Source organism: Gadus morhua, chromosome 1 (assembly GCF_902167405.1).
Source record: "Gadus morhua chromosome 1, gadMor3.0, whole genome shotgun sequence".
NCBI lineage: Eukaryota > Metazoa > Chordata > Actinopteri > Gadiformes > Gadidae > Gadus > Gadus morhua.
The window spans coordinates 19871475-19896216 of NC_044048.1; the positions used below are offsets into that span (position 1 = coordinate 19871475).

Here is a 24742-nt window from a genome sequence, read left to right on the forward strand (position 1 = left end):
TCTTGTAAATCCATACTACTGACATCGCATTAATGATGCGTTTCAGTGACTGATCTCTAATCAGTACTTGTCATCCAGGTACAAATGTGTCGTGAAGTCTGAGGTTTGTCAAGGTCTTGAGTTTCGGACGTTAAAGACGCGGAAATCCCAACACCTATTCGCTTTAACTCAACTTGAGTTGCGTCTCTACGTTTATATCTATTCACTTTTATTATTATTGTGATTGTTATTATTATTATGATACATTTAAGCAATAGATCACGCCAGGCTGTGGTATGTGCTCATTATACCACTGTTAAGGGGCGTTGTCCGGCCCCGACGCGCAGCGGTTATTATTATGGCGAAACGAAAGTCATAGACACACTACATTTAAAAAGAAACCAAGAAAGTCAAAATAGCCGTTTAATTAAAGAATACAAAAAAGTAGTCCCTCCTGGCTGCCGCTATGCATCGACGGTCGCTATGCAACACACTTTAGCGTCCCTCCGAGAGAATGCTCCGATAGAGCGGTTCGCCGACAATTTATCCTATGGAGCAGTTCACTCGCCGTGTGCCTAAGCTTTCGTTAGTCTCTCCATCGCCTTGCTCACTCCCGGAGTAACAATATTTACACCCTCTCCATCATCCAACATATGTTTTACTTTGTAACTGTTTCTACTTCCAGGCGCGGAGTGATATGCAAACTTTCACAAAATGATCGGGCGTCATAGCAGTTATGTATACGCTCATTATACAACAGTTGGGAACCAATCAGATCGCTGGATTTAGGTCCCCCGTTGTATAAGCTGTGTTATATGTGTGTCTGTCAGCTTTTGTCAGGGTAAAACCTGTAATAATCTGCACAAACACGTAGCACACACACACGCAAACAGATGGCGAAAACTATGCGTAAATATACTTATTCACCAAGCTATTCGCCCTTTAAACAGACAGGATGTTTGTTTGTGTTGTCCAGAAACTGGTAATAGGAGAGGTTTAAATGTGTCTAAATGTTTAAATCGGTCCAAATGTGTAAACCAGGTTGGAGTGAGACACGCACGCACACACCGTCACTAACTCTCTTTCGTTCTCTCACGCTCGCTGTTTCCCATGTAAACAAGAGTGTTTTCAAATAGCACTGTTGCGATATGTCCTTAGCTTGACTTCACTTTATTATGTCTAGAACTGTTGGCTGTGTCTCCCCCTCACTCTCTCTACTCTCCCTCATTTTCTCTCTCTCTCTCTCTCTCTCTCTCTCTCTCTCTCTCTCTCTCTCTCTCTCTCTCTCTCTCTCTCTCTCTCTCTCTCTCTCTCTCTCTCTCTCTCTCTCTCTCTCTCTCTCTCTCTCTCTCTCTCTCTCTCTCTCTCTCTCTCTCTCTCTCCCCCTCCCTCCCTCCCTCTCTCTCTCTCTCTTTTCCCTCGTTCTCTGCCATCCTTCGCTCGTTCTATTTCTCACTCTCTCTCTCTCCCAGGCTCGCTCTTGCTTCTGTTTTTCTCTAACTCCCTCCCTCTCTCCCTCCCTCACACACCTGCTAGCCAGTTGTTTTTCCAGACTATGAAAGTGCTGTGCAGGTTCCAGACATATTTAATAACTCTGTCTCCTTCGTGGCTTTGTGTGGGCGGAGCTTAGAGCGTCAAACTGAACCCTGTTTACTAGCGAGGCGTCATGTTAGCAGGCCTGATCTGCTTTCGCTTGACACGGATCACAAACCCTTCAGAATGCAATCACTTTTACTTTCCTGTCCTTCCCACACACACACACGCACACGCACACGCGCACACACACACACACACACAGGTACACGCACACACATGTACGCACGCACGCACCCGTACACACTGACACACACAGACCGACGCCACTGCTCTATATTTACGGTAAACAGTCTTGAGTTCTTCTGACCTTTTGACCTCTGTGATGACCCCTGGCAGGCTCCGAGGCGGCGGGGGCGGGGCTCCAGCCAGGTCAGGTGATCCTGAAGGTCAACGGGAGCAGCGTCAATCACAGCGACCACCAGGAAGTCTTGGATCACTTCAGCGCCCAGCACGCACAGCAGGAGACATACGACGCCGTAAGAGACGCACACACACACACACACACACACACACACACACACACACACACACACACACACACACACACACACACACACACACACACAGCAGGAGACATACGACGCCGTAAGAGACGCACACACACACACACACACACACACACACACACACACACACACACACACACACACACACACACACACACACACACACACACACACACACACACACACACACACAAAAACACACACACACACACAAAAACACACACACACAGCAGGAGACATACGACGCCGTAAGACACACACACACACACACACAAAAACACACACACACACACACACAAAAACACACACACACACACAAAAACACACACAAAAACACACACACACACAAAAACACACACACACACACACACACAGCAGGAGACATACGACGCCGTAAGACACACACACACACGCACACGCACGCACATGATGTTTCAGGGATCAGACGATTGGGGGAGTTTCTTTAAATGCTTAATTGTCTCTCGTTACAAAGTCCATTCGAGTGTGACTCCGGTTTAAAGCCCTGCTCTGCTATCGCAGCGTAGAGCGTGACACTGCAGATCCCGCTGGCTCCCAACGCGCTACGGAGGCACGGGATGTCCTCTTGGACCGCATCTGTTATGCTTCCTTTCCGTGGCTCGCTGCTTTGTCCGTCCCCTCCACCTCCTCCACCCAGCCCCTCCACCTCCTCCACCCAGCCCCGTCAACACCAGCCACGCCGGTGGAAACACAGGGTCACAGCCCTTAGTGCTCTGAGTGTGGTTGTTTTCCACCAGAAGGATGAAGCGTCCCGATGTTTTCAGGATAAGAGACTTTGGCCGAGTGACTGTGATCGGAATCACATACGCAGAAACACACACAAACGCACGCACGCGCGCGCGCGCGCAAACTGCTGTGGCTTTTCGACGTAGACGTACAATCTGATGGCCTTCCCCCAAGTATCGATCGACTAATTAGATCTCACACATAGCCACACAATGCTGCACGCACACATACAAACACACAAACACCCACTCATTCTGCTAATTAGCAGCTGTAGATGGAAGAAGGCTGCTCAGAGGCAGCCGCGCGAGTACAGAAATGTACGTATGACTCATCGATTATAAAATAAGTACCCAGCCTCATTAATTAGTAAGAGCAGCAGACAGGCCAGGTCGTTATCTGTTCATTATCTGTGGGTTTTGTGGACAGGTTCTGTGTTATTCCAGGCTGATGTATCGGCGACTCTTCCACTAGTCGACAGTTCACAGGCCGTCGGTCGCCAGAAATAATCGGGCATTTTGTTACGTTGTGACACAGGTGGACAGAGCCAGGCCCGTTACGACCGTGGTACTGAGCCTTCTCTCACTCTTTCTCACTCTCTCTCCATCGCTCGCGCGGTCTTCCTCTCTCTCTCTGCCTCTCTCGCTCCCTCACTCACTGATTCACTCACTCACTCACTCACTCACTCTTTCCCTCTCGCTCACTCTTTCTCGCTCACTCTTTATCTATCTCTCTCTCTCTCTCTCTCTCTCTGTCTCTCTGTCTCTGTCTCTGTCTCTCTCTCTGTCTCTCTGTCTCTGTCTCTGTCTCTCTCTCTCTCTCTCCCCCCCCCCCCCCCCCACCACACAGTGCCAGTGGGTGTACCGTGCGTTTGAGGACGTGGAGCCTCAGGGAGTGGAGGGTGATGAAGAGGAAGAGGGAGGTCTCTTCAGGCCGCTGCTGAACGGCTCCAGCGGAGAGGAGAACGCCGGAACCAACGGGACAGGTGACGCGACTCACAACAACTCACTGACGTGCATCATACCTTCAGACGGTTCTTTCACTAAATGTAGCCACTAATTGTATGTTGTACGTCCTGGCACTTAAAAATAGTCCTTTGTGAAGCATCCTATCCTAGCTATCTCCGTTGTATTCGGGAAATAGGTTAACCTAGCGCTTGTTAGTGCTTGGCACTTGGTTCAATGAACAGCCTTTGTGTAGCGACACCGACAGCGATATATTGTTGTTTCTCTTTCTTCTGACGATTGAACTTATTGTCGCTCTGGATAAAAGCGTCGGCTAAACGCCCTCAATGTGAATGTAAATGTAGTATTCATTGTTAAATGTGCTTAAAACAAGATGCAGCAAAAGGCTTTCTGCCTGTGTGTGTGTGTGTGTGTGTGTGTGTGTGTGTGTGTGTGTGTGTGCTGTATTCCCACACACACACACGTGTGTGTCGACTCGTCACTGACCCAGTGGTCCCTGTGGCCCCCCGCCCTGCAGCAGAGCGCTGCATCAGCCGCCTCTCGGTGTCGGAGGAGCCCCCCCCCCCCACGGTGAGCCTCACCGTGGACAACGTGCACCTGGAGCAGGGCGTGGTCTACGAGTACGTCAGCACCGCCGGCATCAAGAGCCACGTGCTGGAGAAGATGGTGGAGCCCAAGGGCTGCTTCAGCCTGACCGCCAAGGTGAGGGGGGGCGGGGGGGGGGGGGTGATGGATGAGGGGAGTGGGTAGAGGTGGTAGAGGTGAAGGAGGTTGAGGATGAGGTGGAGGAGGAGGTGATGGAGGAGGGGAGGGGGAGGGGGTGGGGATGGGGGTGGATGAGGTAGGGGAGGAGGAGGAGGAGGAGGAGGAGGAGGAGGGTGGAGGTGGGGGAGGAGGAGGAGGAGGAGGAGGGGGGAGGTGGGGGAGGAGGAGGAGGAGGAGGGAGGTGGATGAGGTGGGGGAGGAGGAGGAGGTGAAGATGGGGTTGGAGGGGGATTAGGTAAAGGAGGAGGATGGGGAGCTGGTGGTGGAGGAGGGGGAGGAGGTTGAGGAGGGGGAGGTGGGGAGGAAGAGGAGGTAGTACAGGAGGAAGATGATGTTGCTTCAGCCTCACCACAAAGGTACCACACTGGTGAAGGAGGTGGAGCTGGAGAAGGTGGATGAGGAGGTGGAGGAGGTAGAGGGGAAGGAGGTTGAGGTGGAGACGGACGACATGGTGGAGCTGGAGGAGGACGTTACAGTAAATGTTGCCGATAATTCAGGAAAGAAATCATCAAACTTTAATCTTTGTGAACATCCTTCGAACACATGCTCTTTAGCAGGCAGTTTCAGTCCGCCGGCTCAACTGGGTGTTTTGATATATATACCCTACGGCTCACGTCTGACTCCAAACCGCCTCCCTCCTCCCCCGTAGATCCTGGAGGCGTTCGGCCGCGACGACAGCCGCTTCGTGCGCAACTGCAGCGCGCTGATCTCCCAGAGCGAGCGCGTGGTCACCATGTCGCAGTACGAGTTCCGGCAGATCTGCGACACCAAGCTGGAGAGCCTGCAGCGCCGCATCACCAACTACCAGCAGGTGGGTAGGCCCCCGCCGCACGGGGGTGATAGCTCCCGCTAGCTAACGGGTCTCTCATGGTCGTGGCCGGTTATGAGGTCACCGAGGTCCAACAGCAACCGACTGGAGCGCCGGGGCCTGTCGTGTGGCAGGTCCGGTTTCTTCGTTTTTTTTTACGTTTTGCCTCACAGCTAGCGAGTTTTTCACCGTTCATTTTCCTTTTTCAATTTCAATAAAATAATGAATTAAATATAATAATAATTAAAAAAATATACATATATCTGTAGTGTACAGCTTGGGTTGTGTTTGGAGGTGTCATTTTCTTATGAATTTTGCTTGATTTAAAGGAAAGAATTCTGCAGCTCACTCGTTTCTAAACCCTGTCTACGGCCCCAGTCTGTCTGGGAGAGGCAAGCTAGCTAGCATGGAAACGTCTCAGCGTTTTCTCTTGCTCTTCCCTGGTGTCGTAAAGAGTGTCCTGGTGTCCTCATCTTGAATGTTATGAACCGGCTGGTCGCCAGATGTTGATGTGACGGTCTTAAATGTAATTAAACCACTGTCCTAAAATTTTAATTTGATCATCTGGGTCATCTGATGAAGCTCTCCTTACAATAATCTATCAAAATCAAGCAATTATATCCTCACGTCATGAGCTGAACGCCTCAATGTTCACTGGCGGGTCAAACCGCCACTGAAGCAGATCTATTGAAGTAGATCTATTAGAGCAGATCTGTGGAAGCAGATCAATTGAAGCTGATCTGATGAAGCAGATCTATAGAAGCAGATCTATAGAAGCAGATCTATAGAAGCAGATCTATTGAAGCAGATCTGTTGAGGCAGATCTCTAGAAGCAGATCTATGGGAGCAGATCTGTTGAAGCAGATCCTTTGCGCCCCGTGTTGACCCGTCTGTCTTTCTCCTCACCTCCTTCTTCCTCCTCCTCCCCCTCCTCCTCATCCTCCCTCTCCTCCTCCTCCTCCTCCTCCTCCTCCTCTTCTTCTTCTTCTTCTTCTTCTTCTTCTTCTTCTTCTTCTTCTTCTTCTTCTTCTTCTTCTTCTTCTTCTTCTTCTTCTTCCTCCTCCTCCCCCTCTTCCTCCTCCAGTTTGCTGAGGAGCTGAGGAACAAGGCGTGGCCCTCGGTGAAGCCTGCGAGCGTGCACGTGGCGGGTGTGCCGGGCCACCCGCTGGGCTGCATGGACTTCGTGCCGACCAACCTGCACGTGAACCTGATGCAGGTGAGCTACGCTAAGAGCGCCGCCACCAGCACGGGCCGCGCCTTCAGCATCCGCTTCGGACGCAAGAACTCCTTCTACGGCCTGGACCCCGACCAAGGTAAACACACACACACACACACACACACACACACACACACACACACACACACACACACACACACACACACACACACACACACACACACACACACACACACACACACACACACACACACACACACACACCGACCAAGGTACACACACAGACACACAGACACACACACACACACCCCGACCAAGGTACACACACACACCCCCCGACCAAGGTACACACACACGCCCCGACCAAGGTACACACACACACACACACACACACACACACACACACACACACACACACACACACACACACACACACACACACACACACACACACACAGATCAAGGTACACACACACTCTGATATACACACTTAAACCCACACTGATTCAAATACGGACCCTGACACACACACACACCGATATACATACACACACACACACACACACACATACACACTGACCAAGGTACACACAGACACACACAGTTATACACACACACACACACACACACACACACACACACACACACACACACACACACACACACACACACACACACACACACACACACACACACACACACACACACACACACACACACAAGAATACACACACTGTTATACACACACATACACATTATTTAACACTAATATTTCCCTCGTTCTCTGCTCTTGCCGGTCGGGGCCCGTCAGGGGAAACCAACTCATTCCATCTCTAACACAACGGCTTAACCTCCTCCACATCCTCGCTGATCATCTCGTCTAATTAGCCCCCTCCACGCCAATTAGAGCCCACAGCAGAGGCCCCACGCCGCCCACATTACCCAGAGTTCCCACACTGAGGCCGACCCCAGCCGAACCGCCAATCAGGGGGGCCAATCAGCCTGGCTCTCTGTCCGGGGGCCGGGGGGGGGGGGGGGGACGTCAACACTCGCAAACCGAAGAGAAATAAAGATTGAGAGAGTAATTACAGGAGAGGCGATAAAGCACAATGCTCTGTGAGGACCAGAATGTAGCCGGCTAGCGTAGCGCTGCTAGCATACTGTAGCTAGTGCAGCGCTGCTAGTATACCGCCATTGCAACGGTGCAACTAGCATAGTGCTGCTAGCTGTGGGCTAGTAGCATAGCGCTGCTAGCTGTGGGCTAATAGCATAATGCAGCTAGCTGTGGGCTAGTAGCATGGTGCTGCTAGTGCAAGGCTACCAGTGCTGTGTTGCTGATGGGCCGTGGTGCTAGCCTCATAGCTAGCCTCACGCTGTTCACTGGCTAACATGTAGAGAGCGTTCCAAGACCCTCAGGTCTTTCTTATCTTTATCACACACGGGTCAGGACCCTCTGCTCAAAGAAGTGCCGCTAACGGGGAGAATAGAACACAAAACAGCTGACTGTCTAGGAGGCAGACGTGCTAACGGCGCTAGCATATTTACAGTATACCGTAGTCATGGTAACATCTGCTCAACAGTTGTGGCAACAGTTATGTGAGGGTCAGGTTATTTCTCTACATACTTTGTTTGCTAGGTAGCGTATGGCTATATTAAGAGTTCTATGAGTTATTTTGATTTTACAACTCCAAGAAGTGACAGCTTTGTGGCAATGGCCGCCCCATTATGGGGTTGTGTTACCTCAGGTGATGCGTAATTACCCCTCTCCCGCTAGCATAGCCTAGAGCTATATATAAAGTGTATGTGCCACTGGGGACTCCCTGACTTGACTTAATTATAACCTTGGCTTCGTGTTGATATTACACACACAGGGCCTTCCATAGATCCCTATTTTGCAGCGGCGGGGCTGATGGCAGAAGTCATGGGAGCTATTTTTGGCACCCCGCCCATGTAAATAACTTAACGCTTGGTGAATAACTATCTGCGTTTGTTCATGTGGTTTGCCAGACGATGCCTTAGACGGGGTTTATAAGGGAGGCTAAAGGGAGCAGTGGAAGTGCAGTCTGATGAGGTGCTCTCCTGTGTGGGGGGGATGTCTCCGGCCTCCAGACCCGGTCGATGTGGAGCGCAGGAGATTGTCGCCGCTGAGCAGTAACCATACAGCGCCTCTGCGCTGCGGCAGCTACAGTTATTATAATAAAGGATTAGCGGGCTGTAAAGGAGGAGGTGGAGTGCAGCGGTCAGGGTGCTTTGGACTCCTAGCCGAACGGTACCAGGGTTCGATCCCCCGAGGTCCTCGGTCTACCCTGTGGGCGTCCAGCTTCTGCCAAGACATCCGAACCCCTCCCTGCTCCTAGTGACGTGCGTCTCATCTTACTGTGGGACGTTTTTGCAGAAAAGTGTCTAAGAGTCGTCCGGTTCAAGGTCCACAAAATGTGCCACATTTAATATTTAATGATTAATATACTTTGATTAATTTGGGAGAGGCTTCCATTCCCATGAACACAGACCAAGAACTGGTATCTCAGTCATCAGGTGCAAGGTCCACAACACGGGCCAGATTTTCACATTTAATGTTTAATCGTTAATATATTTTAGTTAATTTGGGAGAGGCTTGAATCACATGAACACAGACCAAGATCTGGTATCTCAGTCATCTGGTCCACAACATGTGCCAGATTTTCACATTTAATGTTTAATCGTTAAAGGGGACATATTATACCACCAGCTGTGAGTGTGATTAGCCATTACAAGCTGTTTTGTTTTTGATGCGTGCTGGATAGATCAGTCTACCAGCCTACCCAGTGGACTGAAGCTAACGTTGCTCATCTATCCAGCACACATCTAGGTGGACACGCCCACCTGTGATGATGTCAGAAGCTGCACATTTTCCAAAAAGGGCTTGTAACGGCTAATCACACTCACACCTGGTGGTATAACATGTCCCGTTTAATATATCTTAGTTCATTTGGGGGAGTGTTCCGTCCCATGAACGCAGCTCAAGCTCCGCCCTCTCCGTGTCCCCCCACAGCCAACCTGAACCCGATGTCCCACACCCAGCACTGCGTCACCAGCATGGGGGCGCCGGCCTGGAACTGCACCGCCCCGGAGGGGGAGGAGCCTGAGCCAGAGGGGGTGGGGCCTGTGGACGGGGAGGAGGGGCCTGGGGAGGGGAGGCGGGGCCTCCAGGGGGAGGGCGGGCTCAGCTTCCTCCTGAAACAGGAGGACGTGGAGACGCAGGACGCGTACGTCCGTCTGTACAGCCGGCTGGACGCGGCGGTGAGGGAGATGAGGCAGTACGTCGCCCAGATCGACGTGTAAGTGTTACAGCGCCGCGAGCTAGCCTCACCCTGCACAACTATTCACATTTACATTACACTTAGATTTAGGGGCATTTAGCATACTCTTTAATCCGTTGCGATTTACAATAAGTAAATTTGTTTGGAGGAAAGAGAAACAACAATATTAGCGCTGTCGGGACAGTGAGGATGTTCATAGAACAGAAGTACTGTTTTTAAGTGTAAGGACGTACAACATACAATAAGGGCATACATTAAGTGCCAGGACTACCCTATGTGCCTAAGAGTGGCTAGTCCCGCATGAAAGAATATATATATACTATTCCTAGGTAGGATTATACCCTGGGTGATTAAGGCTGCAATGTGATTATATTTAGTTTATACTCAGGTGGTATTTTGCATATATTAGGATTGGATCTATTTGGATCCCTCCCAACTGGGATTAAACTCAGATTATACTTCTATATGACCTGTATTAGGATTGGTAGCAGGTGGGAATATACTGGGAATAGATTAGGACAAAACCCATATGGGATTATATTGGGATTATGATTAGGGCCATTTTGGTTTATACCGGGATCAGATAATGTTTAGACACATATGGGATTACATGGCGACTGGAATTGGGGGCCGGATGGGAGCTATACTGGGATTAGGATTATCCTCAGATTAACCACAGGTGAGATCCCACTGAGGTTGAGGTGGTCAGATGACCCTCAGACTCGTCCCAGGTTAAGTCATGTCTCTCCCCCCCCCCCCCCCCCCCCCCCCCCCCCCAGACTGCTGTCCTCCATCACGGAGCCCACCCAACCCCTGGGGGGCGAGGAGGGGGGCGGCGGCGGGGGTCCGGTGATCTGCGAGCCCTGCCCCGCCCCCCCGCTGTCCCCCTGCTGCGAGGAGGGCGGTGACCCGGACCGCACGGAGCACGGCGGCATCAAGAGGGTCTGCTTCAAGGTGGAGGAGGAGGAGCAGGAGGACTCGGGCCACGACACCATGAGCTACCGGGACTCCTACAGGTGACCCATCCCCTCCGTCACCCCAGCTCTCCAGCACTCTGCCTCTCTCACCTTCCTTCCTCCTCAGTCCATGTCTCCATCGCTCTGTCTCTCTCTCTCTCCCTTCGTCACTCTCTCTCAATCCCTCCCTCACTCAATCCCTCCATCATTCTACGTCTCTCTCCCTTCCTCCCGTCATCTCTCTATCTCTCGCTCACTATATCCCTCCCTCATCGCTCTCTCTCCCTCCCTCCCTCCCTCCATCACTCGATCTCTCCCTCCATCACTATCTCCGTCTCCAACCCTCCCTCACTCTGTGTCTCACTTCCTCCCTCCCTCCATCAGTCTATCTCTCCATCACTCTCTCTCACCCTCTCTCCCTCTACTCCCCCCTTCCCTCCCTCTGTCTTCTAGAGGTCATCATGTAACATAGAATACGATCTGATAAGCTAGAATTGCGTTGGTGTGTTTGTGTGTTTATGTGAGCCTGCATGTTTGAGGTTTGTATTTGTGTGTTTGCCTTGGCTGTCACAGCTGGAACATGCATAAAAGGTTGTAGATGTGTGTGGGTGTGCATACTGCAGCTTGTGTGCTTCCCAATGTGGCAGCTGTATGTTGACAGTCTGTACGTGTGTGTGTGTGTGTGTGTGTGTGTGTGTGTGTGTGTGTGTGTGTGTGTGTGTGTGTGTGTGTGTGTGTGTGTGTGTGTGTGTGTGTGTGTGTGTGTGTGTAAATGCTTTACAATGAGGCCGTGTTTGTTGATCACGGAGTGTGCGTTTGCCAGCAACACTATCAAACAAGAATGGGGATAGGTAATTCCTTCGCGCTTTAATCCAGCAGCTTCAGATGCAGCGTGTGGCACCAGGCCGCTATAATTACACCTTACGTCTCCTCTATATCCAGCCTCCAGGCTAAACAAAGACGGGCTGTTTGTGTTGGATCCACGCTCAGCCAACACAAAGGTTTACTGAGAGGGAAGCACACGGGAACGGAGAAAATGGGTCTCTCTGTCTGCCTTGTGAATGGCGAGAGATAATACACATGCACACAGAGACATGCACACATACATGCACGCACACACACGCACACACGCTCACACACACGCATACACACACACACACCCGTGCACACACACACACATCGCTTCGGTGGTGTACACTTCCATTGAAAAATAAACAGGTCCCAGATCCTTCCTGTTGCAGAACATATCCCAGTGATCAACAGGCTTTACCTTTGACCCATTTCTATTTCAGTCTTTCAGAAGACGCTTTATCCTTCAGCGGACACAAATTACAGTGAATTAGTTTTCGAGCTACAGATCTGTCTTCGTAGAGAAGGTAGGGGTTAGCCCACTCGCAGACACCTACAGGTAGATGCAGACAGTGCAGGGTCTGGCCCCCTGACCCGCTGACCCCTGACCCCTAGAGGTTCCTGGTCCGCTGTACAAAGAGGTTGGTTCAGCTCCTGCCTCGCTCCGCTGCCGTGCTTCAGAGTGGGTGTGTACCGCGTGTCAGGCAGCGACTCTTCCTCCGTACTAATGAGGAGAACCGCTCCTCTCGTCTGAGCGCTCCACGCCTGACGTGGCTGCTCCTGAGATGGTTTGTTTACGCTCTCCTTTAAACGAGGGTGATGCTAACAGGATGAAACGATGTCTCGCTTCTCTATCATTACGGAGAAAGAGGGCTTCGAGGTAGAGAGGTAGAGGTAGAAAGAGAGAGAGAGGGGGAGGGAGAGGGGGAGAGAGAGAGAGAGAGAGAGAGAGAGAGAGAGAGAGAGAGATGTTTGGCATGTGGTAGGTCGATGTAGATCGATGAGACCGGCAGCATTATAGTTCACCAGAATGTCATCCTTCTCGTTCACAAGATGCGTTTATAGAGTGAATTCAGATAAACGTAATCCAGGTTTAGGCTTGTTTCTCAAGTATACTTGGGATCGTGGCTTTATCAAGTGGTGGGAACTTTGACGGACAGCTGAAGTGCGGTGCGTCGGAGGACTACAACTCCCAGCTGCCTGGCCTCTAGACGGCGGTCAGCCTTCAAGAACCTCTCGCCGAGCCCGCGATGCCTTCCAGATGTGGGTGCGCTCTCTCTCTCTCTCTCTCTCTCTCTCTCTCTCTCTCTCTCTCTCTCTCTCTCTCTCTCTCTCTCTCTCTCTCTCTCTCTCTCTCTCTCTCTCTCTCTCTCTCTCTCTCTCTCTCTCTCTTCTCTCTCTCTCTCTCTCTCTCTCTCTCTCTCTCTCTCTCTCTCTCTCTCTGCTCGCCCCCCAAATGTTTGGGTCCCACATTACATCATGTCATCGTCTCCATGCTGATATGTGTGTGGTTTTTTTTTTAGGTCTGAGGAATTTGTGTGTGTGTGTTTCTGTGAGTGTGTGTGTGTGAACTCCACCCTTTCACCACCCACTAAGACCAGTTATTGGTGGGTAGTGTGGTGGTTTACGGTCTGTTATGGAGCAGCAGGACTTGGGCGTGGAACCCCATGCCCACTCTGTCATTAACAACACAACTACCTCACTGGAAACACACACACACACACACACACACACACACACACACACACACAATCCTTCATGTTTCATTGCATGTGTAGATGTTACTGCAGCATGAAAATACCCCCTTTCAGTCTCACACACACACACACACACACACACACACACACACACACACACACACACACACACACACACACACACACTCCTTTTGAGAGGAAGCAGCTTGGCTTGGGCCTCTAAATACCTGCTACACAATGAAGCTGTGAGCCACGTTGTTCGGACTTGGTGTTCCGAGATGGATGGTGTAAAAGGACTGGTTGGTGTTCAGAGACGGGTGGTGTTCTTAGACGGATGGTGTTCAGCGATTGGTTGGTGTTCACCAGCTTGGAGGGAAGTTCTGCTCCCACTAGTTCCCACAACTGCTCTGTTACCCTAACCCCCCCCCCCCCAACTAAATACGGGTGAACATTTGACCTCTGAACCATTAGAGGGCACCAGAAAGACAGATTCCACAACAAAAACAAACGATATGCATCAACCCAATCACAGCAGAGGGAGGGAGGAGAGAGAGGGGGGAGAGGGGGGAGACAGTAGCATGTGGAGCTGAAGAGAAATGGGTTTATTTAACGCAGTGTGACGGTGTGTATACATCTGTGTCTGCAGAGGAACGTGTGTGGACGTAGGGGGAGATGAGAGTGTGCACGTGTACAGTAAGTGTGCACGTGTACAGTAAGTGTGTCCATCTGTGTTTCTTTGAGGCCTGGAGCACACATGTCTCCGCAAGGTGTTTGGGTCACAATGTAGAACCCCCTCCGACAGGTGAATCTAGGCGGGGTGGAGGGTTTGAAGCAAGGGCGTTCAACTCAAATAGAAAGAGGTCCAGTTAGAAAAAAAAAAATCCGGTAGATCCTAATGTATAACTATTTAGAGGGATATGTTTAAGTTGCTGTATCAACATCTGCGTGTTATCAATACCTATTAGATTAGACTATAAGATTCAATTTTATTGTCATTGCACAAGTAAGGAGAACCAGTGCAACGAAATGCAGCTTGCATCTAACCAGTAGTTCATCATCATCAACAAGTGCTTTTCCTTATGACAGTGCTTAAATAAAATAAAAAAAGACACAAAGTGCATAGGTGATCAATACCTGACTGTCAAATCAAATGAATTCCAAACTGAACATACAACCTATGTCAATATATGTCTAGTATTAACGTTTGTACAGGCTTTAATACATCACTCCTTTGTACATCACTCTGGCGTGCCGGGCGACCAAACGCATCCACCGAGCGACCCCCACAGTATCGCGGTGTGGATAACCTGCTTCAACTTGAGTTGATTGAATTGCCACCCTGTGTTGAAGCTGGGGGTCATTAGAGACCCCGAGGTCCTCTATCGGAGCCCGGAGGAGTGTAATATCACCGCAACCGCCGTGCAGCCCTAATGAAAGCCTTCTGAAGCAGCTCAGCGGCCAATGGCAGCGCTGCGTCCTCCTGGTTTGTTTACCCTGCACGGGGTCGGGTTTTTTGGCCATCGGCGAATCAGACCCGAAGCCGTGTCGCCGCCGAACGCGAGTCACACTATACTTCCTCCAGAGGGGACCCGACCAGATCTGGGAGATGTGGTGGGTTTTGGATTCCAGCGCCGTGTGTATGGTCCCCTAGTTCTGATTAGGAGGTGTGTGTGTGTGTGTGCGTGTGCGTGTGCGTGCGTGCGTGCACGTGATTGAATGAGTGCCTTGGGAGATGGGATGCGAGCCAAGCTCCTGCTGATTACATAAGGCTTCTCTTTTCTCTGCTGCTGGCTCCAGCATGCCGCCCCCTCCGCCCCCCCCCCCCCCCCCCCCCTCCCCCAGTGAGGGGGTCCATGCTGTATCTTCCCCAACACCCGGCCCGCTCCGTCCCGGGGGCCCGGTGCGGCGGTGGTACGGGGCCAGAACAAAGCCCTTGTGTTGTGGGCAGGGCCCCCGTGTGGAGGGATCACAGCTAGAGTTAGTCTGGTGACTCACACCGCCACGGGGCCGGGGAACAGGCTGCGCTCTTACTGTGAAACAGCCAGCGCCTTTACTTTGATATATAAATGCCGCCCGTTGGCTGTGTTAAACGCAGCAGTTTTACTGTGATGCAAGCAACGCCTTTACTCCGATACAGGCTGCGCTCTTACTGTGGTACAGCCAGCGCCTTTACTTTGATACACGCAGTCCTTCGACGGTGATGAACACAGCGGGTTCGACTGGGATGCGAGCAGCGCTTTTACTCTGATACAGGCCCGTGCTTTTATTGTGATACAGGCTGCTGGGTTAAAGCGAAACGACGTGCCTTCCACGTAGAGCGCTGGCATTGGGGTTGGAACCGACAACCGTTCAGCAGTGAGGCGCTGTTCTGCCCCAGGGCTTTACAGACAGACAGACAGGCAGGGCTCTGCCCCCCCCCCCCCGCGCTACATAAATCACCCCCGGGCCTCCCGTCAACGTGTGGAAGCACGGCCTTGCCACCGCAGATTCCACACACAGACGGTGAAATAAGCGATTAGATGAGAGTGAGACACAAACATCCCTGGATCCCTGAATCCCTCTCTTTGTGCTCGGGAATGTTAATGGAGGGATGGGAATGATGGTGATCCCAATAAAAAAAAAAAAAACCGCTTTTATTCTCTGGTTTTTACGCTCGCACTATAAACGTATTCAAGCGTCCCCCTCACAGTGGGATGGGGGGGGGCTGTCGGACTGTGATTTGATGTTTATGACCCCGGGGTTGATATCTCTCGTCTGGGTAAGTCGAGCAAGGCATCATTATTGTCATTTGAGGGGCGTTTTTAATCGGCGTGCGTGTCGTAAATCGGATTCGGAGTCTCGCTGTCGGAAGGGTAATTTGAATCGGAATCTGAATAATTACACGCCGGGGCTGCTGTGGTTTTTCCCGCCCTGCGGCGGAACAGGGGATCACGGCCAACGCTTTAAACCCGGGTCCGGCCTAGCGCCTCCGGGGTGTGTGAGCCTGCGTGTGCGTGTGCGCGTGTGTGTGTGTGTGTGACGCGACTGAACACAGAGTCGTTTTCTCTACAGCCACTCAAACCTGTGCTTTATCTTCTGTCACTAAGCAGACGCCTTTACGTTAACGCAGTGATGTGTGCGTGTTCCCCTGGCTCCGCAGCGAGTGCAACAGCAACCGGGACTCTGTGCTGTCCTACACCAGCGTGCGCAGCAACAGCTCCTACCTGGGCAGCGACGAGATGGGGTCAGGTGAGTCGCCATGCCGTCGCCGTGGATACGGCCGGCGCAGCTCTTGCTCTTGTGCGTGTGTCCCCTGGGATTGCTCTGCAAGTGAGTGACCTGGTCCTCTGGGTACTCCCCCTAGGAGACGAGCTGCCCTGGGACATGAGGATCCCCTCAGACAAACAGGACAAGCTCCACGGCTGCCTGGAGCACCTCTTTAACCAGGTAACCCCCCTACCTCGTTAACCAATTAACCTCTTTAACTAGATAACCCCCCTACCTCGTTAACCAATTAACCTCTTTAACTAGATAACCCCCCTACCTCGTTAACGAATTAACCTCTTTAACCGGGTAACCTCCCTACCTCATTAACCAATTAACCTCTTTAACCAGGTAACCCACTTACCTTGTTAACCAATTCACCTCTTTAACCTTGTTAACCAATTAACATATTTGACCAGTTAATCACCTTCCTCGTTAACCAATTCACCTATTAAGCCACCATGTTAACAAATTAACTGTTTTAACCCGGTATCCTCCCTTGTAAACCTTAACCAGGTAACATATTTACCTGTTGAACCGACTAACCTTTTTAACCAGGTCTAATTTTCTCACACTCACCAACTTCTTCTTCGTGAGGCGGACGCTGACCAGATGAATACCGTGACTTATTCCCCACATGTGTTTACCCAAATCAATTCAAATCAAAGGAGCTTTATTGGCATGAAAATACAAGATGTCTTTGTTTGCTTGCCAAAGCGAATATGAAGTTGATTCACGTAGTGTTTATAAAAGAACAAGAAAACCGATTCAATACAACAATAAAAAAGGTATAAATAAATACACACGCACAGCCACCCTCGCCCCTGGCCAGGTAAACAACAGATGCAGGATCATGGCCGTCTTCTGGTCATGATGCTGAGAGATTTAAACCAGACGATGCTAGCGAGAAGAGTGTGTGTGCATGTGTGTGTGTTTTAATGGTGGAAACCTTGGCAGCAGAGTGTGTATGTGTGCGGATTAGGGCAGAGGAAGAGGAAGAGGATACAAAGAAACACTCACTGACTACCTGAATGTCATCCTGTGTGTGTGTGTGTGTGTCTGTCTGTGTGTGTGTGTGCGCGTAGGTGGACTCCATCAACAGCCTGCTCAAAGGACCGGTTATGACCAAGGCCTGTGAAGAAACCAAGCACTTCCACCCTGACCACAGCCAGCCAGGTGTGTGTGTGTGTGTGTGTGTGTGTGTGTGTGTGTGTGTGTGTGTGTGTGTGTGTGTGTGTGTGTGTGTGTGTGTGTGTGTGTGTGTGTGTGTGTGTGTGTGTGTGTGTGTGTCTACATGTCTTTTTACGTGTGTGTGTGTGTGTGTGTGTGTGTATTTGGGCCACCATGCCTCCTGTAATTAATTCAGTCAAAGGGCGTGGCATGAAATCAATGTTTACGCAAGGCATACACACACATGGCCCATAGTCAGGCGGTGTGTGTGTGTGTGTGTGTGTGTGTGTGTTTACTGTTTAATGATTTAAATGCTTTTATCCAAAGTAAACGTAGAGGGATTAAAATGTAATTCATGTAATGAAGGAGCAGGGAGAGTGTTCAGCCATCTTGCTCTAGGATGCCTACAGGGAGACTGGGGATCGAACCCACACCCTTTCGGCTGGGGGGTCAAACACCCAGGGCTGCTATGCTACCGTGCTAGCCTGAAGCATGCACACCTTCACCATGTTAAGCGAACAACTCTCCCCTTCTCTCTCCTCTCCTATCCTCTTCCTCTCCTCTTCCTCTCTCCTCTCCAACTCCTTTTCCCTCTCCTCCTCCTCTCCCTCTCCTCTTGACTCTCTTCTTCCCTCTCCTCTTCCCTCCATTCTTTCTCCTCTCTCCTCTCCTCCTCCTCCTCCTCCTCCTCCTCTCCTCTCCTCTCCTCTTCTTCTCCCTCCTCTCCTCCTCTCTTCTTCTCCCTCCTCTCCTCCTCTCTTCTTCTCCCTCCTCTCCTCCTCTCTTCTTCTCCCTCCTCTTACTCTTCTCCTCTCTTCTTCTCCCTCCTCTTACTCTTCTCCTCTCTTCTTCTCCCTCCTCTTACTCTCCTCCTCTCTTCTTCTCCCTCCTCTTACTCTCCTCTCCTCCTCCTCTCCCTCTCCTCTCCTCTTCACTCTCTTCTTCCCTCTCCTCTTCCCTCCCTTCTCTCTCCTCTCTCTCCTCTCATCCTCTCCTCTCCTCTTCTTCTCCCTCCTCTTCCCTCCTCCTCCTCTCCTCTTCTTCCCTCCCTTCTCTCTCCTCTCTCTCCTCTCCTCCTCCTCTCCTCACCTCTTCCTCCCCCTCCTCTCTCTCCTCTCCGCTCTCTCCTCTTCCCCTCCTCCCCTCTCCTCCTTTTATTCTCCTCTCCTCCTCCGTCTCCTTGGCGACGAGCAGAGTTCCGGCACACGGAGGACTGGACGGTGCGGTGCCGCTGCGTGATCCACAAGAACATCCAGGAGGACCCGTGGAACCTGCCCAGCTCCATCCGGACGCTGGTGGACAGCCTACAGCGCTTTGTGGAAGGTGAGGCCCTGCTGAACGTAGCTCTGGTGAACGTAGCTCTGGTGAACGTAGCTCTGGTGAACGTAGCTCTGGTGAACGTAGCTCTGGTGAACGTAGCTCTGCTGAACGTAGTTCTGGAGAACGTAGCTCTGCTGAACGTAGTTCTGGAGAACGTGTGAACGTACCTCTGGTTATCCTTGTCAACTCTGTCATTATTTGGTTCGTATTTTTGTATCGATTCAGACCTATGATCTAGCTCTTATGCTTGTATAATGTAAGTTCTAGTCTCCCTTGTGTAGCAGAATGCTTCCATATTTATTGAGACTTGATCAGGTTAAATAAAAATGCATTGATGGAAATAATCGTAGCTTAAAAAATAACATTAGCATCGACTTTTAAGCATTTCATTGATCGTTTGTATTGCTTCTCCTTTTCTCCTCCTCCTCCTCCTCCTCCTCCTCTCCCAGACGGGAAGAACCAGCTGCTCCTGGCTCTCCTCAAGTGCACAGGTACTGCTCCCCACATCGCACCCCCTCGGCCCTCCCTAAGGGTCAGGGTTGGATGGTCCGGGTTAGATGGTCAGGGTTAGATGGTTAGGGTTGGATGGTCCGGGTTAGATGGTCAGGGTTAGATGGTCAGGGTTAGATGGTCAGGGTTAGATAGTCAGGGTTAGATGGTTAGGGTTAGATGGTTAGGGTTAGATGGTCAGGGTTAGATGGTCAGGGTTAGATGGTCAGGGTTAGATGTTAGAGATGGACTAGAGCCACAGATTGGATTGGCTCCGGCATTGTGTAGGAACTAATTTGTTTGTTGTAGAGGATTTAGATGAACCATTACAGCGGTTCCACTTCAACCTAACAAGTGCTTCACAAAGTGTTTTGGTGTTCATTAGCCTCATCACTTCATTCATAGCTGGCATTTTAGTTATCACATTTTGTAACATTCTGTCTGTCTGTCTGTCTGTCTGTCTGTCTGTCTGTCTGTCTGTCTGTCTGTCTGTCTGTCTGTCTGTCTCTGTCTCTGTCTCTCTCTCTCTATGTGTCTCTCTCTGTCTCTCTCTCTGTGTGTCTCTGTCTCTCTCTCTCTATGTGTCTCTCTCTCTCTCTCTCCCCCCCCCCCCCCCCCCCCCAGACACCTCCCTCCAGCTGAGGAGGGATGTGATCTTCTGCCAGGCCGCAGGCGCGGCGGTGCTAACGCTAGCTGAGCAGCTCCTTGCGGCGCTGCGTGCACGCTACAACAACGCCGGGGAGTACCAGGAGGACAGCAAGGAGACCAGCCGGAAGTGGCTGGAGCAGGTGTCCGCCATCGGGGTGCTGCTGCACTTCCAGAGCTCGCTGGCGCCCCACCTGGTGAGGAGTGGTACTGCACGGTCAAAGAACAACATGCAAGCGTGTGACTCATCCCCACGATGTTGTCTGTACAGTGTACATGTTGAAGGTTTCACGCCGCTGTCCATTCACACCGAAACTGCACTTTCAGACTAATTCACTCAAAGTGAAAAGGGAAATGCCTCATTTCACTTTCCCTGTGCTTTGTTTACATTATGTAAAGGATGTGGTGATGATGTGTCACCCAAACCGGTGATTTTCAATGCACGTGTTGTAAATCACGTTTGCAACTGTTGACTGTCAGCCGCAGTCCCCCTCAAGAGAAGTGAAGCATTCCTCAAAGCGTCCTTTTGACTGCACATCTGTCTTCTAACAACAAACATTCAAATCTCCCTTCCTCCCCCCTTCCTCCCTCCTCTCCCTCCTCTCCCTCTGTCTCCCTTCCAACCCCCCCCCCACTCCATCCCTACCACCTCCTCCCTCACTCTCTCCCCCCCTCCCTCTCCTCCTCTCCCAACCCTCCCTCCCTCTCACCCTTTCCTCCCTCCCCCCTTCCCTCCTCCTCCATCCACCCTCCTCTACCTCCCTCTCTCCCCTCCTCCCCCCTCCCTCTCTCCCCTCCTCCCCCCTCCCTCTCCTCCTCTCCCCCCCTCCCTCTCCTCCTCTCCCCCCCCACCCCCCCCCCCTGGCAGAAGGAGGAGCGTACCATGCTGGAGGACACTAAGGCCGCTCTGTTGGACCTGGACAAGCTCACCGTGTTCTTCAAGCAGACCCAAAACGAGTATCTGGTGCCCAGTAAGTCCCGCCCTGACGGACACACAGGGGGACCTCTCAGAGGGCGGGGGCGGGGCCACGCAGCTGGAGGGGCCGGGATAAGGTTCCCTTGTGCTCTCTGAATCTCCCCCTTCTGCCTTCCGACGCTGGCACCCATCGCCGTCTCAGACCACGTCTCTCTCTCTCCATCCCTCTCTCTCTCTCTCTCTCTCTCTCTCTCTCTCTCTCTCTCTCTCTCTCTCTCTTTCCGTCCCTCTCTCCCTCTCTCTCTCGCTCTCCCTCCTCACTCTCTCGCTCTCTCTCTCTCTCTCTCCCTCCTAACCCTCGCTCGTTCGGCCTCTACATTTAAATTCACACCTCCACCCCTCCCAAACGAGGCGACCGGTGGAGTCGGGTGAATCAATCCTCCGACACCACCCATGAATCATTCACACTCCAGCCAGAAACGCTCTCCCTGTCCTGGGTCAGCCGGCCGGATGGTGGCCCGCCTAGCTCCACTCTCTGTGGATGGTGCAAAGGGTAGATGGTGTATACGGTATGTGGGTGGTGTATAGGGTATGTGGGTGGTGTATCGGGTAAGTGGTTGGTGTATAGGGTATAGGGTAAGTCAGTGGTGTATGTGGGTGGTTTACTGGGTATGTGGGCCAGGATGGTGGCGTGAGATAGATGGTTAGCAGTTGCCTGGCGACCGCGACCCACTGCTCCGTCTTACCTCTGGGTCGATCCGGACGCAGGATCTCGTCTCGTCGGCGGTCTGAGCCTCTTCCTCATCTCCCTCATCTTCACTTCAGACTCGAGCTGCTGTGTTTGAGCTGGATCTCGCTGAAGGACTTACAGCTGTGTGCGTAGTGTTGTAGATCCTGGGCGGTGATCTCATCGCGACCTCACACCCTCCAATAGCGTGCCGTTTGTTTTTCTGCCGAAATGCATTCTGGGTAGGGACGCATATCCACCGGATATAGGCGCGGGAATGATGCGCACAGGTTGGCAAAGCGTGAACTCACAGATGAACATAGATACGCATGCACGCAAGTTTGCACACGCACACACATACACTTCAAAACACGCACACAAAAAAACACACACAGGCATATGAATGTGAGTATGTTTACAAAATAGGATTATACACAAAAGTACACACACACACACACACACACACACACACACACACACACACACACACACACACACACACACAAGAACAAACACACACACAAGAAAAAACCCACACACACACACACACACACACACACACACACACACACACACACACACGTAGACACTTACTCAAAGACACACGCACACACAGAAACAGATACACGTAGACGCAGACACACGAACACACACGGACAAGAACGCAGAGCCAATGTTTTTTTAATGTGCTTTTAAACGGCCTTCCACACCTGCTGCTTCAGAGGCAGCTCTCGGGCCTCTTATCTGCTCCGCTGTCCACCCGACCTGAAGCCCGGGCGCAGTCCCAGGGCGCGGTATTGATCGGATAAGAGCAGCTGAGTGGGCTGGGAGGCTACAGTGGTCTCTGCAGAGCTCTGTAAGCGCTATAGGAAATGGACCCTCCACCTCTTCCTCCACATACTCCTTTTTCTCCATCCTTCTCCCTCCTCCACCGCTTCCTCCTCCACCCTTTCTCCCCCCTCCTCCACTGCCCCCTTTTCTCCTCCCTCCACCACCTCCACCTCTACCTCCTCCTATTGCTTCAGCCCTCAGCTGGACAGGGCCCTGGGGTTCAGTAGAGCGGACCGCCCCACGTCTGTCTCTAGAAGGGTTCACTGAGCACTGGTTAGAGGGACAATATTGTATTCAAGTGTAAAAGATCATTGAATGCGCATGCGTGTCTGTTTTGGTTATTAATCGCGTCTATGTGTGTGTATGTGTGTATGTATTAATGCCTGTCTGTCTGTGTGTGGATTAATGTGTGTGTGTGTGTGTGTGTATTAATGTCTGTGTATGTTTGTGTGTACTAATGCGTGTCTGTGTGAGTACTAATGCGTGCCTGTGTGCAGGTTAATGCGCCCTGTGTTTGTGTGTGTGGGTGTGTGTGTATTAATGCATCCTGTCTGTGTATGTATTGTGTGTGTGTGTGTGTGTGTTTTAATTTGTGTGTATTAATGCGCCCTGTCTGTGTGTCTGTATGTATTATTGCGCCCTGTGTGTGTGTGTGTGTGTGTGTGTTTCTGTGTGTCTGTATGTATTGATGCGCCCTGTGTATGATTGTGTGTGTATTAACTCACCTGTGTGTGTTGCAGACACGCCCGTGTCCTACCAGGTGGACGGCGGTCGCCAGGCTCTGCGCGTCACCCTGCTGCTGGACAGCTGTCACTTCAGCGAGCTGCCCAGCCGGCTGCAGAACGGAGGCAGCCTCAAGCTGCACACCGTGCTGTTCACCCGCGGTACGACCCCGGGACGGGGGGGACCAGGGGGAGGGACCAGGGGCAGGGACCAGGGGATGGGACTAGGGGGAGGGACTAGGGGGAGGGACCAGGGGGGGGGACCCAGGGGGAGGGACTAGGGGGAGGGACCAGGGGGGGGGACCAGGGGGAGGGACTAGGGGGAGGGACCAGGGGGGGGGACCAGGGAGAGGGACCAGGGTAGACAGAGAACCAGGGGTAGAGGACACAACCAGGGGTAGAGGACCCAGGGGAGAGAGAGGACACAACCAGGGGAGAGGACACAACCAGGGGAGAGAGGGGGTCCCAGGGGAGAGAGGGCGTCCCAGGGGAGAGGACACAACCAGGGGAGAGGACACAACCAGGGGAGAGGACCCAGGGGAGAGGACACAACCAGGGGAGAGGACACAACCAGGGGAGAGGACACAACCAGGGGAGAGGACACAACCAGGGGAGAGGACCCAACCAGGGGAGAGGAACAGAACCAGGGGAGAGGAACAGAACCAGGACTGAGAACCCAGGGTAGAGAGGCTGGGGACAGAACCGGGGCCAGGGACACAGCTGTAGTAGTAGGGACATCCAGAAAAGGGGATACACTCAGAGCAGAGGGACCCAGGGGATAGAGACCCAGGGCTGAGGACCCCTTGACCAGGGGACACAACCGTAGTAGCGACACAGCAAGACCGGGGCTGGGGCCAACGCAAGGGGTGGATGGCAGAGCCAGAGCAGGGCTGAGGGACTTGATGGGGGCGGATATAGCTCAACACTGCCCCCTAGTGGGGGAGTCTATGAACTGCAGTTACACACTTGAAAGGCCAGGTGCTGAAGTGGGCATGCTTGTTTGTGCTTGTGTGTGACAGTGCCAGCAGCTGTGAAGCTAAAGGCCAAAAGAAAAGAGGATTTAAATTCTGTGTGTGTGTGTGTGTATTGCTCTCAGGCTTAATGTTTAGAACAATTTGTGTGTGCGTGCAGCTCTGAAGTACAATGTTTATAAAAAAATGAGTGCGAGTGTCTGTATGCATTTTTGCGAGGCGTAATGTTTATAAATGCTTTGTCTGTGTGTGTCTGTCTGTGTGTGTGTGTGTGTGTGTGTGTGTGTGTGTGTGTGTGTGTGTGTGTGTGTGTGTGTGTGTGTGTGTGTGTGTGTGCGTGTCCCCCCCC

The 24742-nt window shown here is 51.8% G+C and overlaps 1 protein-coding gene across 6 annotated transcripts in view; it reads left to right on the forward strand.

Annotated features, from left to right (window-relative positions):
* prex1 (phosphatidylinositol-3,4,5-trisphosphate-dependent Rac exchange factor 1) overlaps window positions 1-24742 on the forward strand; it is a 95127-nt gene that overhangs the window by 64840 nt on the left and 5545 nt on the right. For 2 of the 6 annotated variants that reach the window (XM_030357912.1, XM_030357946.1), the window contains exons 20-34: window positions 1912-2051; window positions 3693-3828; window positions 4326-4510; window positions 5223-5384; window positions 6466-6694; window positions 9590-9875; window positions 10637-10873; window positions 16469-16587; window positions 16703-16785; window positions 17688-17778; window positions 18967-19095; window positions 19542-19583; window positions 20206-20423; window positions 21095-21197; window positions 23441-23584. In XM_030357912.1, coding sequence (XP_030213772.1) covers window positions 1912-2051; window positions 3693-3828; window positions 4326-4510; window positions 5223-5384; window positions 6466-6694; window positions 9590-9875; window positions 10637-10873; window positions 16469-16587; window positions 16703-16785; window positions 17688-17778; window positions 18967-19095; window positions 19542-19583; window positions 20206-20423; window positions 21095-21197; window positions 23441-23584 — 2304 coding nt within the window. The remainder of the gene's footprint in view (window positions 1-1911; window positions 2052-3692; window positions 3829-4325; window positions 4511-5222; window positions 5385-6465; window positions 6695-9589; window positions 9876-10636; window positions 10874-16468; window positions 16588-16702; window positions 16786-17687; window positions 17779-18966; window positions 19096-19541; window positions 19584-20205; window positions 20424-21094; window positions 21198-23440; window positions 23585-24742) is intronic. The other 4 variants (XM_030357929.1, XM_030357955.1, XM_030357920.1 and 1 more) reach the window with 3 other exon arrangements.